The 15,195-nt window shown below is 42.4% G+C and overlaps 1 protein-coding gene across 1 annotated transcript in view; it reads left to right on the top strand.

Moving 5' to 3' along the window:
* Positions 1-15,195, top strand: part of LOC126474670 (F-box/LRR-repeat protein 16) — a 788,581-nt gene that overhangs the window by 410,836 nt on the left and 362,550 nt on the right. Inside the window, exon 4 of the mRNA XM_050102149.1 lies at positions 6,582-6,873. Within this exon, the coding sequence (XP_049958106.1) occupies positions 6,582-6,873 (292 nt within the window). The remainder of the gene's footprint in view (positions 1-6,581; positions 6,874-15,195) is intronic.

Raw genomic sequence — 15,195 nt, 5'->3', positions numbered from 1 at the left:
GGTAGGGAGAATTTAAATGTCTTTCTAGAACATCTGAACTCGATCCACCCGAACATACGTTTTACGATGGAGGTGGAAGAGGATGGTTGCCTTCTTGACGTGTTGGTTAGGAGGAAGGATGATGGATTATTGGGACATACAGTCTACAGGAAACGTACTCACACCGACTTGTACTTACAGGCTAATAGTTGTCACCATCTGGCTCAGCGTGAAGGGGTACTTCGTACCTTGATACACAGGGCACATGTCGTTTCTAACGCTGAGACTTTGCCAGCTGAGATGTCCCATCTTGAAGTTACATTTCGTCAAAAGGTTATAGTGATAGATTGAACGTGCGTTGCGCTATCGACCAACTGTACATCGGGTGATTGATGATAATTCTGAGTCAACACCTAAGTCTAGTGCCTTTTTGCCTTACGTAGGAAACACGTCCAACAAGATCGGTCGTATTTTACGGAAATACGATGTGAAATGTGTTTTCCGACCTCCATCTAAAATTAGAGCACTTTTGAGTTCCGTTAAGGATTATCTTGGACTGCATAAGGCGGGTGTATATCGTATTCCTTGTAGCTGCGGCATGGCATATATTGGTCAAACCATCAGGACCGTTGAGGACCGATGTACTGAGCATAAACGGCACACACGATTACAGCAGACAAGTAGATCTGCTATTGCCGAACATTGCTTGGATGCTGGTCACCTCATGTTATATAATAACACCGAGATATTGGCATGCACGTCCAGCTATTGGGACAGTGTTATTAGGGAGGCAGTTGAGATTAAATTAGCGAGCAACCTTGTTAACAGGGATGGAGGTTTCTGTTTAAACTCTGTTTGGAATCCGGCTCTCTCCCTTGTCAAAAAACAGAGGGACAGAGTCAATGCTACCTCACCTGCGAATTCATAGTCTCACTATCGATAGCTCTGACTTTGGTCATCTTTGGCGGCACTAGTGTTCAGTGTGTGTGTGTTATCTTTCCTGCTTCAGTCCGAGAACCGAGGTTTTAAATTTGCATGTACGCCACCTGTCCGTTGCAATTTGCCTTGAAAATGGCGGGGTGTTCTCACGCCGAAATGTCGACGTTCGCTGAAAGTGTTACCTGGCTGAATTCTCGGAAGTTATTTGCAAGTTGTACACGCCAGGAGAAACTCAAGTCTCAGACACATTGCATGTTGTACCACCATACAGGGAGACCTTCAGAGGTGTTAGTCCAGATTGCTGCACACACCGGTACCCTTAATATCCAGTAGCGCCTCCTCTTGCATTGTTGCGTGCCTGTATTCGTCGTGGCGTACTACCCCAAGTTCATCAAAGCACTGTTAGTCCATATCGTCCCACTCCTCGACGGCGATTCGGTGTGGATCCCTCAGGGTTGTTGGTGGGTCACTTCGTCCATAAACAGCCCTTTTCAATCTATCCCAGGCATGTTGGATAGGGCTCATGTCTGGATAACACACTGGCCACTCTAGTCGAGCAATGTCGTTATACTGAAGAAGGTCATTCAAAAGATGAGAACGATGGAGGCGCGAATTGTCGTCCATGAAGGTGAATGCCTCGCCAGTATGCTGCCGATATGATTGAACTTTCGGTAGATGGATGGCATTGACGTATCGTACAGCCGTAAAGGCGCGTTTCCATGACCACCAGCGGCGTACGTCGGCCACACATAATGCCACCCCAAAACAGCAGGGAACCTCCACCTTGCTGCACTCGCTGGACAGTGTGTCTAAGGCGTTCAGCCAAACCGAGTTGCATCCAAACACTCCTCCCACGATTGTCTGGTTAAAGGCATATGCGACACTCGTCCGTGAAGAGAACGTGATGCCAATTCAGAGCGGTCCATGCGGCATGTTTTGGGCCCATCTGTACCGCGCTGCTTGGTGTCGTGATTGCAAAGATGGACTTCGTCATGGACGTCGGGAGTGAAGTTGCGTATCATGCAACCTATTGCGCACTGTTTGAGTCGTAACACGACGTCCTGTGTCCACACAAGAAGCATTATTCAACATGGTGGCGTTGCTGCCAGGGTTCCTCCGAGCCATAATCGTAGGTAGCGGTCATCCACTGCAGTAGTAGCCCTTGGGCGGCCTGAGTGAGGCATGTCATTGGCAGTTCCTGTCTCTCTGTATCCCCTCCATATCCGAACAACATCGATTTGGCGATTTGGTTCACTCCGAAACGACTGGACACTTTCCTTGGTGACAGCCCTTCCTGGCACAAAGTAACAATGCGAACACGATCGAAGCGCGGTTTTGCCCGCAAGGCGTGGTTGAACTACAGACAACACGAGCCGTATACCTCCTTCCTGGTGGAATGACTGGAACTGATCGGCTGTCGGACCCCTCCGTCTAATAGGCGCTGTATGCATGGGCGGGTTTAGCGACATCTCTAAACAGTCGAAGGGACTGTGTATCCACAGTCATCGTCTATCTTCAGGAGTTCTGGGAAATTGTTAGTTCACAGGTTGATTATAAAAATGTTTATTTACTGTAAAATATTAGCTTCTGTAGTTTTAAACGTATTGTAGTATTGTTCTGTCATTGGATGTGCCTCATTTTTCTGAGATCGCAGGTTTATTCAGATTTGCATTAATTTTTGACTGTGAGCTATTGTCGACTGTCAAAGAGCTGTAACTTAGCCATCTTTAAAATTCTCTGACACTCCGCCATTTACCGGAGCATCTCATGCACAAAGGTCTTGCGAATAACAGCCGTCCAAATTTCCGGCGGGATTTTCCTCATTTCCGGCGACGCCTCTAGGCTTTACATCTAGACTCGCTTGTACCGGCCGCCCAAGGGGAAGCTGGAGCTGCCGCGGCTTTCCAGAGACCTGGGCCCGCTAACGTTCAGCCGTACAACATTTTGAGCTCTTCTTGTACCAACTCTAGGAGGCCGATTAGCTCGCCAACAGACATATAACGTTACATGGTAGAGAAGGGCGTGTGACAGGGTTGTAGTACATCCCAGATGTTATTCAATCTGTTCATTGAACAAGCAGGAAAATAAATCAAATAAAAATTTGGAGTAGGAATGAAAGTCCAGGGAGAAGAAAAAGTTTGAGGTTTGCCGATAATACTGTAATTCTGTCAGAGACAGCAAAGGACTTGGAACGGCAGTTGAATGGAATGGACAAATAAGACGAACATCAGCAAAAGCAAAACAAGAATAATGGAATGTAGTCGAATTAAATCAGATGAAGCTGGGGGTATTAAATTAGGAAACGAGATTCTTAAAATAATAGATGAGTTTTGCTATTCGGGCAACAAAAGAACTCATGATGGCTGAAGTAGAGAGGATACAAAATGTGTCGACTGGCAATGGCAAGAAAACATCTCTACAGAAGAGAAATTTGTTAACATCGAATATAGATTTAAGTGTTAAGAAGTCTTTCCTGAAAGCGTTTGTACGGAGCGTGGTCACGTATGGAAGTGAAACATGGACGATAAACAATTTGGACAAGAAGAGGATACAAGTTTCTGAGATGTGGTGCTACAGAAGAATGCTGAAGGTTAAATGGGTAGATCACAAAACTAATGACAAGGCACGAAATAGAATAGGGGAGAATAGAGCTTTGTGGTACAACCTTACTAAAAGAAGGGATAGTATGGTAGGACACATTCCATCAAGGAATCGCCAGTTTAGTACTTGAGGGAAGTATGAGCGGTAAAAATCGTAGAGGGAGACCATGAGATGAATACAATAAGCAGATTCAGAATGATGTAGGGAGCAATAGTTTTTCGGTAATGAAAAAGCTTGTGCAAGATAGAGTAACATGGAGAGCTGCTCCAAACCAATCTCTGGACTGAGGACCACAACAACGACCGACTTCCTCTCCTGAAGGCTTTTTCAAAGTCGTATTACAATTTACCATCCACGTAAACGTGACGGTGTTAAAAACTTAACACAAAACTGACTTTAACTCACTTGTTCTAGCACACAGTGCAGTCACCCGAGATAACGTAACTCATCCACTTGCTAAGCTGGCAGTAAATAAATGGATACCCATGGAAAATACAAATAGGTCATTCATTCAACATTCTCCAATTGAAGGTTTGTGTGAGTACAATCTACATCAACAAATAAAACCTACAAATGCTACTCCTTTGTGGAAAATGTAAGTTAGCGAAACATCAAATGCAATAATGTTCAAATGGCTCTAAGCTCCATGGGACTTAACATCTGAGATCATCAGTCCCCTAAAATTAGAACTGCTTAAACCTAACTAACGCAAGGACATCACACGCATCCATGCCCGAGGCAGGATTCGAACCTGCGACCGCAGCAGCCGCGTAGTTCCGGACTGAAGCGCCTAGAACCGCTCAGCCACCGCGGCCGGTTTCCTTATTGGTTATACGGATAGAGGTAGTACTTGCAACCGACGTGTTGTGTACAGTAAAACAAGTCCGTGCTTAAAAATGTACCGTCATCAGTTTTCGTTTATTGTGTCTGGAAGTAGGCGTAATGCTACTCAGGTAGACTAAGTCTGTAGAGAGCGATATCCTGAAAAGAGCCTACCATCCCGGCGCATATTTTCCCGTCTTCCTGTGACGCTATAGGAGACGACAAGTTTCAGCGTCAGGTAACGCAACCATCATAGAACTCGCACAGACAAAGCCGCCAGATCTCCTGTTCTCGCTTTTGATGCGATTAACCCACTCGCAAGCACACGCCAGCTTTTTGAACAGTAGATTTTCATTCCTAAAACCAGTCTATATGACATTCTAACGTGCCACTATTTCCATTCTTTTCATGTACACTTACACCGAGAAGTCGTTTTCGTTGGTGTATATCGTACACGAACAGATCTAAAATTGAAAACTGTTGACTCAGTGACTGGTGTACATTTTTCTTGTGCTTCCATTTGTTTACTCTCCAGAAAGTGGACAAGTTACTGTACGCTAGTACAAAGCTGCTTCTATGTTACGTTTCTAATAACGTCTAGTTTACGACAACGGCGCATTATGGCACGTTTTTGAACAGGTCTTGAGGAAGACAAGTGGATTAGGGAATAAAAAAAATATCGGGTACTACACTACTGACCACCGAAATTGCTACAAAACGAAGATGACGTGCTACAGACGCGAAATTTAACCGACAGGAAGAAGATGCTGTGTTGTGCAAATGATTAGCTTTTCAGAGCATTCACACAAGGTTGGCGCCGGTGGCGACACCTACAACGTACTGACATGAGGAAAGTTTCCAACCGATTTCTCACACACAAACAGCAGTTGACTGGCGTTGCCTGGTGAAACATTGTTGTGATGCCTCGTGTAAGGAGGAGAAATGCGTACCATCACGTTTCCGACTTTGATAAAGGTCGGATTGTAGCCTATCGCGATTGCGGGTTATCGTGTCGTGACATTGCTGCTCGCGTTGGTCGAGATCCAGTGACTGTTAGCAGAATATGTAATCGTTGGGTTCAGGAGGGTAATACGGAACGCCGTGCTGGATCCCAACGGCCTCGTATCACTAGCAGTCGAGATGACAGCCATCTTATCCGCATGGCTCTAATGGATCGTGCAGCCACGTCTCGATCCCTGAGTCAACAGATGGGGACGTTCGCAAAACAATAACCTTCTGCACGAACAGTTAGACGACGTTTGCAGCAGCGTGGACTCTCAGCACGGATACCATGCTTGCGGTTACCCTTGACGCTGCATCACGGACAGGAGCGCCTGCGATGGTGTACTCAACGACGAACCTGGGTGCACGAATGGCTAAACGTCATTTTTTCGGATGAATCCTGGTTCTGTTTACAGCATCATGATGGTCGCATCCGTGTTTGGCGACATCGCGGTGAACGCACATGGGAAACGTGTATTCGTCATCGCCATACTGGCGTATCACCCGGCGTGATGGTATGGGGAGCCACTGGTTACACGTCTCGGTCACCTCTTGTTCGCATTGACGGCACTTTGAACAGTGGACGTTACATTTCAGATGTGTTACGACCCGTGGCTCTACCCTTCATTCGATCCCTGCGAAACCCTACATTTCAGCAGGATAATGCACGGCCGCATGTTGCAGGTCCTGTACGGGCCTTTCTGGATACAGAAAATGTTCGATTGCTGCCCTGGCCAGCATATTCTCCAGATCTCTCCAGATCTCTCAGCAATTGAAAACGTCTGGTCAATGGTTGCCGAGCAACTGGCTCGTCACGATACGCCAGTCACTACTCTTGATGAACTGTGTTGTCGTGTTGAAGTTTCATGGGCAGCTGAACCTGTACACGCCAGCGAAGCTCTGTTTGACTTGATGCCCAGGCGTATCAAGGCCGTTATTACGGCCAGAGGTGGTTGTTCCGGGTACTGATTTCTCAGGATCTATGCACCCAAATTGCGGGAAAATGTAATCACATGTCAGTTCTGGTATAATATATATGTCCAATGAATACCCGTTTATCATCTGCATTTCTTCTTGGTGTAGCAATTTTAATGGCCAGTAGTGTATGTAAAATATGCCGTCTTGTCCTTATGTACCCAATAAACGGCGTTTCGAAGATCCTATTACGCTGATCTGAGCTTGTCGATAGGTCTGTCTGTTTGCTGATCCTGCATTGTGTTGTTTTGTTTCCGATGCAGGCGCTGTTCGAGCTGGAGCTGGCGGGCTGCAACGAGGTGACGGAGGCGGGCCTGTGGGCGTGCCTGACGCCGCGCATCGTCTCGCTGACGCTGTCCGACTGTATCAACGTGGCCGACGAGGCGGTGGGCGCCGTGGCGCAGCTGCTGCCCTCGCTGTACGAGTTCTCGCTGCAGGCCTACCACGTCACCGACGCCGCGCTCGGCTACTTCTCGCCCAAGCAGAGCGGCTCGCTCTCCATCCTGCGCCTGCACAGCTGTTGGGAGCTCACCAACCACGGCATCGTCAACATCGGTGAGTCCTCACTCCAATCCATTCCACTCCACACGCTGCTCTCCCACCTGGCATCAAGACGCCATCTTCGCAGGCCTTACAACGCGCCAATCTGTTGTAACGTTACCCGTCTATGTTTTTCAGTTTCTCTCGCAATCTACTTATAGATACACAGTTCGCGAACCACTTACAGGGCATGGTACATGGTGCTTCGTCTCCTATAATGGCGATTTCTTTTCTACTCTAAGGTACCCAACACCGTATTTGGGAAGCTAACACCGCAGTAGTAATCCCTGTTGAAAACTTACCATCAGACACGTTCTCGTGAAGCCAATACATCAGTCTTACCACTCTGTAAAACTACCTGAAGTAAGTCCAGATTACGGTAGTTTTCCTGGTAGCGTTTCTCAGCTAAGGTCATACCCGCACTACCTGTTCGTTAGTGTGTTGCATATGTATCGGGCGTTACCTCATAACGATCGCTTTCTCTACGTATGCAATCAGTGACTTACGAGATTTCCCTAAAAACCGGAAATGGTGAATCGTCTAGAAGCTGTGCGAGGATAATTAAAGGGCTGTATAACCTGCAGAACATTTTTGTTCCACATAATTATCTTCCTACCTGTTACTTAAAAATAAACAGTATTTATAGCAAAACGGAAGTAAATATTTAGTCAAAGTTTTTTTTTAAATTGTTGATTTATAAAATGAAACTCAGTAACGTCGTAGTAAAAATGAAGAAAAAAATCAGGTTTATTATATAATGATAGAAGCGCAGTTTCTTCAACAAAAAAGAAAAATAAAAACTTCACAGCGAAATATGTCATTCATTGCTTCAATACTTCGTCGAACTTATGTAAAACATGTTTCTTTTATGAACAAATAACTTTCGAATTTGTCAGTAACAACAGGAAACTCTTGCCTTTGATCACGACGAAGAACATTCTAACGTTCTATTGAGTACAAAAAACAACAATAATAAATTATTCATACTTTTTTTGGACATATAAACTGTACATGCATCAAAAGTAGTTGCTTTGGTTACATGAAAGTAGAAAAGTTACACGATCAACTAATCTTCATTTCTTATAAAATACAACTTGTATTCCATAAGGATGTAAAACACGCAATGGACTAACACCGTATAATGTGCAACTCTAATTATGTGCAAGAAATCAAACCAACAACAAAATAAAGAGAAATCGGCGGCTCTCAGTTTCTGTCTTACACATTCATTTACGTTTCTTTCCTTAAAATGCTAACTGTACTACCCATAATCCTACCACTTACTACATAATTTATTAGTATACCACAACTACCAAACTGTACTCTCTGTATTAATTATTATAAATTTATTGGTCTTGGTCATAGCATAATGTAATAACAATTGATATGATCGGGGAAAAATTCTTATGCCTAGGGAGAAATCGTGTTTTGCAGTTCCTCAAGGCTTAATCTTAGGTCCTTATTTTTTCTCAAATACGTTAAGCATCTTCTGTCTAATATAAATAAACAAAATTTGTTGTTCTTGCCGGCTGCACTAGAATTGTAATCATTCCAAGCATACATACAGCCACTGAAGAAATGGTAAACAGTTTTCTGCAGATGGTCTCACTCTCATTTGAAAAAGACAGAAGTTTGTTTGAGGAGTTAGGTATTCTTACTACTCTGCTTCACAGTATATTTATTCCCTCATGAAGTTTGTTGTTAATAATCCACTGCAGTTCGAAAAGAACAAAAATATACATAATTACGAAACCAGATGCAAAAATGGTATTCATTACTCCACATTAAGGATGTCTTTAGCGTAAAAAGGGGTGCACAATGCTGCAACCAAAAAGTTTGATCGTTTACCCAGCGGTATAAAATGTCTGATAAACAGCAAAGTAAAATTTGAAACAAACTAATAAGTTTCTCCCTGACAACTCCTTTTATACCATAGAAGAATTTATATTATTATAATGTGTAAAGGTGGTGGATGGGACTTACTAACTTATACCTGTAGATTTAAAAAATGACAAAGTATGAAAGCTAGCGGAAAAAAACTCCCAATATTGTCCCGCTGCTTATGAAGTCCTTGGATATTGACAAGCTACGTTAGTAGTGATGTTTTTGTGGTTAACGCGGCACTAATTATAGTGTAAGCATGATCTGAGGAGAGTTGCTAGTCAACCGAAACTGGTAATCATCTAGTTGGTGTTGTATTACAGTATATTGGAATGAAGACAAGTGAAATTTATAATATAGTCTTGCCAATCACCGTTCGGCTTTGCTTCATGGCTCTGTAACCTGGCTATATTAGAAAATACAGGAATGGATAGATTTAATTGGAATACGGGCAAGCTAACGTGCAATTGATGTTCACTGTGTACAGATCACTGTGTTTATTCTGCACCACACCCTGCACACGTGTACGTGGGAGATTCAAAGTTCTACGACTACATTCCACAATATCGAATAAATAATGTTTTAATATCAGCTTTAAATAGTTACAATACTTCGAGACCTTATTACGATTAAGTCATATGCCAAAGCACTTTGTGTTGTTCATCCTGATTACTACGCTCAACTGCCGCGGGATTGTCAACGAGACGGCGTCTCCAAAACCAGTAAAGTCCTTGCGACCACAGGCTGAAGTTAGTTCTATCTCGTATATGTATGTGAGAAATCGGTCGATAGCGCGATCCCCACATGTTTCTATCAACCCGAATGTTTTGATATCACTGAGTCATAGTGACATTTAATTAATAAAGACTTTCCCTAAGAAATTCATTAATTTCTGTAAGCTGCTTCGATTGTAATATAAGTTATTAAACATTGTTTGATACCTAAGGCTACCGCATCGCCATGCCGAGATCGTGTCGGTTCCCCCCTTCTCATGCTGAATCGGCTATTTGTAGCACATTAACTGCTTCCGTTCTGCCTCGTAATTAACGAAGAGCGCCTGCCTCCAGTACATCCCTGTAAACGCCCTTGAATAAAACTTTTCTGATGCGCTGAAAGCGGCTTACATCAAGGTAAGAAAAAATAGATTGGATGGAAAGAAACAGTGCCTCCATTAGCGCATGGGGCGAGGGAATGTCTTCCACCACCAGGATCCGAACCGGGTACCGTCAAGTCAAGCGCGATCACACAGGCATGCGTTAGCGAACTCGGCTAAGAAGATAGGTGTATTGCTACGTAGCTTTGCTCTAATATCGGTTCTCTTAACTGCTATCTAACGGAATTCCATGAGGATGTCGCTATTTTTCCTCCCAAAGATACACACTCAAGTTCCTTGAGGAACTAAGTTACATTTTCGTGTCAATCATACCGACCTAATACAATCCTAGCAGTGCATTTATGACTGAGTACTGTTGTGTTTAATTGATAAGGACTCGAAACCCAAGAATAGCACTCTAGACTCCACCGCAATAACATTTTCTCTACAAATACTATATACATTTTCTGGATTATACTGCATTGGATCTCTTCTAATAAATGAGATGCAAAGGATGACAAATAATCAAGTGGTAAATAAACGACGATCTTGTATTCAAGTATTTGTAGCCGATTGGTCAGTGGAAGTTGCACACACTAGCACCCTAAAACCCACAAAAGGACCAAAGCACATTATATAAAGGATGACTTAAAATCCGGTAAAGAAATCGTAAGCTGTTGCATACCTTCTTGGGCACTGTTTAAGAGAATCTGTGATATATGAACAATGGAAACAAGATCTTCCATTATGGAGCCCAAACATGTGAAAATAAGCTTAATGCTTTCTACTCTCTTGAACACTTACTACTTTAAATTAAACTCCCTGCAGGGAAAGAAAATCCAATGGTACTTTATTGTTATTCCAGTGTGACTGATTTTAATGTACAACCAACAACGATGAAACGTCAGCGTGGTGACATCTAACTATTATGTTCACCAGTAGACGGCATATCAAATCAAATAATCAGTAGAACTAGTACTGTCGTGACTGTACTGAGCTTATTTCCAAAGTGAATCACTTCAAACGCATCTTCGCTTAACATTTAGTCACATACAATTGAAGTAGACACACCTACTCTCTCTAGAAAGGATAATGTCCTGACTGACTAATTCATCAGAGCCCAGGCCAAACAGCTAAGCATATAAACTTGAAATTTGGAGAAGGTGTGGGTCTTCTACTTAGGGTCTTTTTCTAAATTCCAACCATAATGGGGTGAAATAGGGGCTGAATTTTTTTATGAAAATATTTATTATGAAAGCTAATAATATTCAGGAAGCCACGAAACAAATAACAAGCTTACAAAATATAGCACAAAAATTAGGACTCCAGATATCATTTGAAAAGACTGAAATAATGGTAACGGATCCACTTGTAATAGATCACATCACAGTGAACAATAGGGAAATTAAAATAGTGAAACAATTTAAATACCTGGGTGAAATTATAACACATAAATTGGACGAGAAACCTGCATGGCGAGCAAGAACTAATAAAATGATAAAAGCTCAAAAACTAACATGGTCTACGTACAATAAAAAATGTCTATCAATTAAAACAAAATTAAAACATTACAAGACGGTGGTTCAACCAGAGGTTACATACGGAAGTGAAACTCTTTTTAAAGTCACCCAGAAAAACAGAATTGACAAAATTTTAAAAGTAGAGAGAAGAATTGCTAGAACATGCATAAATAAGAAATATCAAAAAGCTGGGCAATGGCGGATAGTTCCAAATGAAGTGGTATACAGAGAACTGGAGCCCATCACTGATACTATACGAAAGAAAAGGATCTCTTTTTGTGGTCACATTCTGAGGACACCAGAAACCAGATTATCAAGGAAAATTATTGAGAAACTCTGGAATTTGAAACAACAAGGAGGATGGCTTAAGGAAATAAGAGAGGATATGGAAGAACTGGAAATAACTCTGGATGATTTGCAGAACAAAACGCCAAATTTAAAGAAGTTGAGGGACACAGAAATAATATTTAAACCAAAAATTGACAAACGACATACAATGAAAAGGGTATTTACAGATAAGGAACGACGAAAAGCATCGGAACGAATGAAGAGATACTGGGCCACTCGGAAGGGGAAAATACCAAAGAAGAGGACCAGAAATGATTGACTGAAGTGGTCCAATGAGGCCGTAAAAGCAGAAGAAGAAGAAGAAGAAGAAGAAGAAAGCATTTTAAATCTAAATATATGAAAATTTAAATTTTGTTACTCACAAATAAAAAAATATGTGTTTCACTATTTTTGGAAATTCAACCCCTATGGGATGAAAGGTTTTACTAAAATATTTCATTACAGAACCATTATCAAAAATTTGAAAACTGGTTTGGCTTCTCGTTTAGAGACGAAGAAATATATGTTCCACTGTTTTTGTAAATTAAACCGCTAAGGGGATGAGACAGGGCCAGACTGATTCACTAACTCACCATCGCCCAGCCCACACCGCTAAGGATAGAAACTTGAAGTTTGGAGAATGTGTGGATCTTATAGTGAAGGCATCGTTTAGGAAGGAACTTTCCGAAATTCCACTCCTAAAGGGGTGAATTAGGGGATGAGAGGTTTTTGGAAAGTATGACGCTATTAAGGGAATTTTGAAGCTAGAACTACGAAGAGGAAAACTGGTATTTGGATTCTCACTCAGAAAATGAAAATTCATGTTTCAGCATTTTTGGAAATTTAACCACAAAGGGGATAAAATAGTGGGTGAACGTTTGTTTGAATAGAAGTAATTACTAAAGAACCACTAAAGGATTTTTCAGGTTACACCTATGACAATTAGTATTTGGCTTCTCGATTAGAAATTAAAAAGTACGTGTTTCAGTGTTTCTGGAAACTCAGCCCCTAATGGAGCGTAATCGCGGATAACAATTTTTAAGAAATTATTTCTTTACATTAAAAAAAGTTTTAAAGCTAAATTTATGGAAACTGGTATTTCACTTCTCGGTTAGATATAACCAAATATTTGTTAGGGGATGAAAGTTGCAATGGAAATACCTCCTCAAAAACGCAGAAGGTATGATTAATAAAAACTTTGGACTCCAGCTACCAGAATCGCTTTTTGGTCAGCAGTACATCCGTAAAAGACGCGTGCTTATATGGCCTTAATTAGCATAAAAAGCTAAGAAGGTGTTTCAATTTATGAACAACGTAGGAATTCGATTAAACATACCGTCTGCGAGAGCGAAGCAGTGGTTGCTAAGCTAGTTAGAGTATGCAAATCAATGCCGTGCTCAGATGCTACTTTACTAAAATTGATTACCAGCTTCGGTTTTGCAGCCGTCATTGTATCTAAAAACAAGAAAATATAAACAGAAGTATGTCAATATATTCATAAAACAGGAGAAGATGTTTATTAAATGTGCGACAATAGTGAACAAGTGACCCAAAATTGCAGAAACGACACATAGTCGCTTAGTGAATACATAGCACAAGAGGAGAGAGCGCATATTTATAGAACAGTGATCGTAAGAAGATGCTAACCTGTAGGAACCGGGGACGAGTGTCAATCCCTGTCAGTCGGTTTCAAATCTGACAGCAGTTGCTGCCTCCAGTGTGTTCATGCCTATCTCAACTAGTTTCCGAGTGAACATTGCCAGGTGAGCTGTAAGCGATGGACATTTAGGACTCGGTTACCTTGCAAAAGGCCATGCTCAAACCGGCACATAAAGATGCACGTCTTCAGTGCTTCCAGTACTGCAGAAAGTACACAGTAGCTGACTGAAAGGGTATAGTGTATTCCAACGAGCTACAATGTTGCTCCTTTTCAAATGATGCGAGCAGTCGAGTGCAGCGACGGTCCAATGAGGCATTTAACCCACGCTCTGTGGAAGATTTACAAAGGCCGTTCAAAAACTTTTTCAGAGTCGTATCAATTTTTTAATTTTTTTACAGGAAGAGAACTAAATTTTTTGTGAACATACTTGGAACATTTAGCTATAAGTTGGTGCATAAAAGTATTTTCTTTTATTTACAGGTGAGCCATAATGGACCGTGAAGTAGATGTCAGGTTATGGCAACGGTCGGTGATGGAGTTTCACTTCAAGACCGGCGATGACTCTGCCACATCGATTCACAGGAAGTTGCTCCCTGTTTATGGGGAGGACACAGTGGATCGCAGCAGTATCCAGCGGTGGTTGCAGAGGTTTAAAGAAGGTATTTTCTTTCTACTGGACAGTCCACGATGCGGTAGACCATCGACGGCAGTGAGTGATGTGAATAAGGAGACCATTGATCAAATCATCCAAAATGACAGACGTGTGGCTGCAACAGTGATACCACACTACCCAATGACAAACGAGTCATTTCAGCAAGCTGTCGTGTCGTCACACATCTGTCATTTTGGATGATTTGATCAGTGATCTCCTTATTCACATCACTCACTTCCGTCGATGGTCTACCGCATCGTGGATTGTCCAGTAGAAAGAAATTACCTTCTTTAAACCTCTGCAACCACCGCTGGATACTTCTGTGATTCACTGTGTCCTCCCCATAAACAGGGAGCAACTTCCTGTAAATCGACGAGGCAGAGTCATCGCCGATCTTGAAGAGGAACTCCATCACCATCCGTTGTCGCTACCTGGCATCTGCTTCACGGTCCATTAAGGCTCACCTGTAAATAAAAGAAAATACTTTTATGCACCAACTTATAGCTAAATGTTCCAAGTATGTTCACAAAAAATTTAGTTCTCCTCCTGCAAAAAATAAAAAAAATAGAGACGACTGTGCAAAACATTTTGAACGCCCTTTGTACATCAGTTTCGACTTGGTTCTCCGAGGTTCTTCGGGATTCTTTTCTTACCGTGGACGGGTCGCCTCATCGAGGTAACCATGAACATAAACTGGAACATTTGTTGCCAGATTCTTCACGACCAAGTGTTGCCCCTCGTTCTATGACGGCCGTTCAACAAATAATGCTACACTTTTTTTCTCGGCCAATTTCAGTTGAAAAAACGGCGAATTTTTTGTGGGACATCTTAGAATATTCTAGCTGCGGTTGCTACAGTTTTATAAAGTTCTGATAGGTGGGGGCGTTTTATGTAGCCTTCAAACTGGCGTCTGTGATGGAAGTACGTTCCAGACAGAGAGCTGTCATTGAGTTTCTTTTGACGGAGAACTAGAGCATCACGGGTATTCAAAGGCGCGTGTGGAATGTCTACGGACGCCTGGTAGTGAACAAAAGCACGGCGAGTTGTTGGGCGAGGCGTCTGTAAACATCGCAACAACGTCGTGCAAACTTGTCCGATTTCCCGCTTGTCTGCCGGCCACACACAGCTGTCCTACCTTCAGGAATTTGGAGGAACGACCTCAGCGTGGTTGTCGCCACAAAAATGCAAACGAACTTCTCCATTT

The sequence above is a fragment of the Schistocerca serialis genome, chromosome 4 (assembly GCF_023864345.2).
Source record: "Schistocerca serialis cubense isolate TAMUIC-IGC-003099 chromosome 4, iqSchSeri2.2, whole genome shotgun sequence".
Lineage (NCBI taxonomy): Eukaryota > Metazoa > Arthropoda > Insecta > Orthoptera > Acrididae > Schistocerca > Schistocerca serialis.
This window is presented reverse-complemented; position numbering and strand designations above follow the sequence as displayed.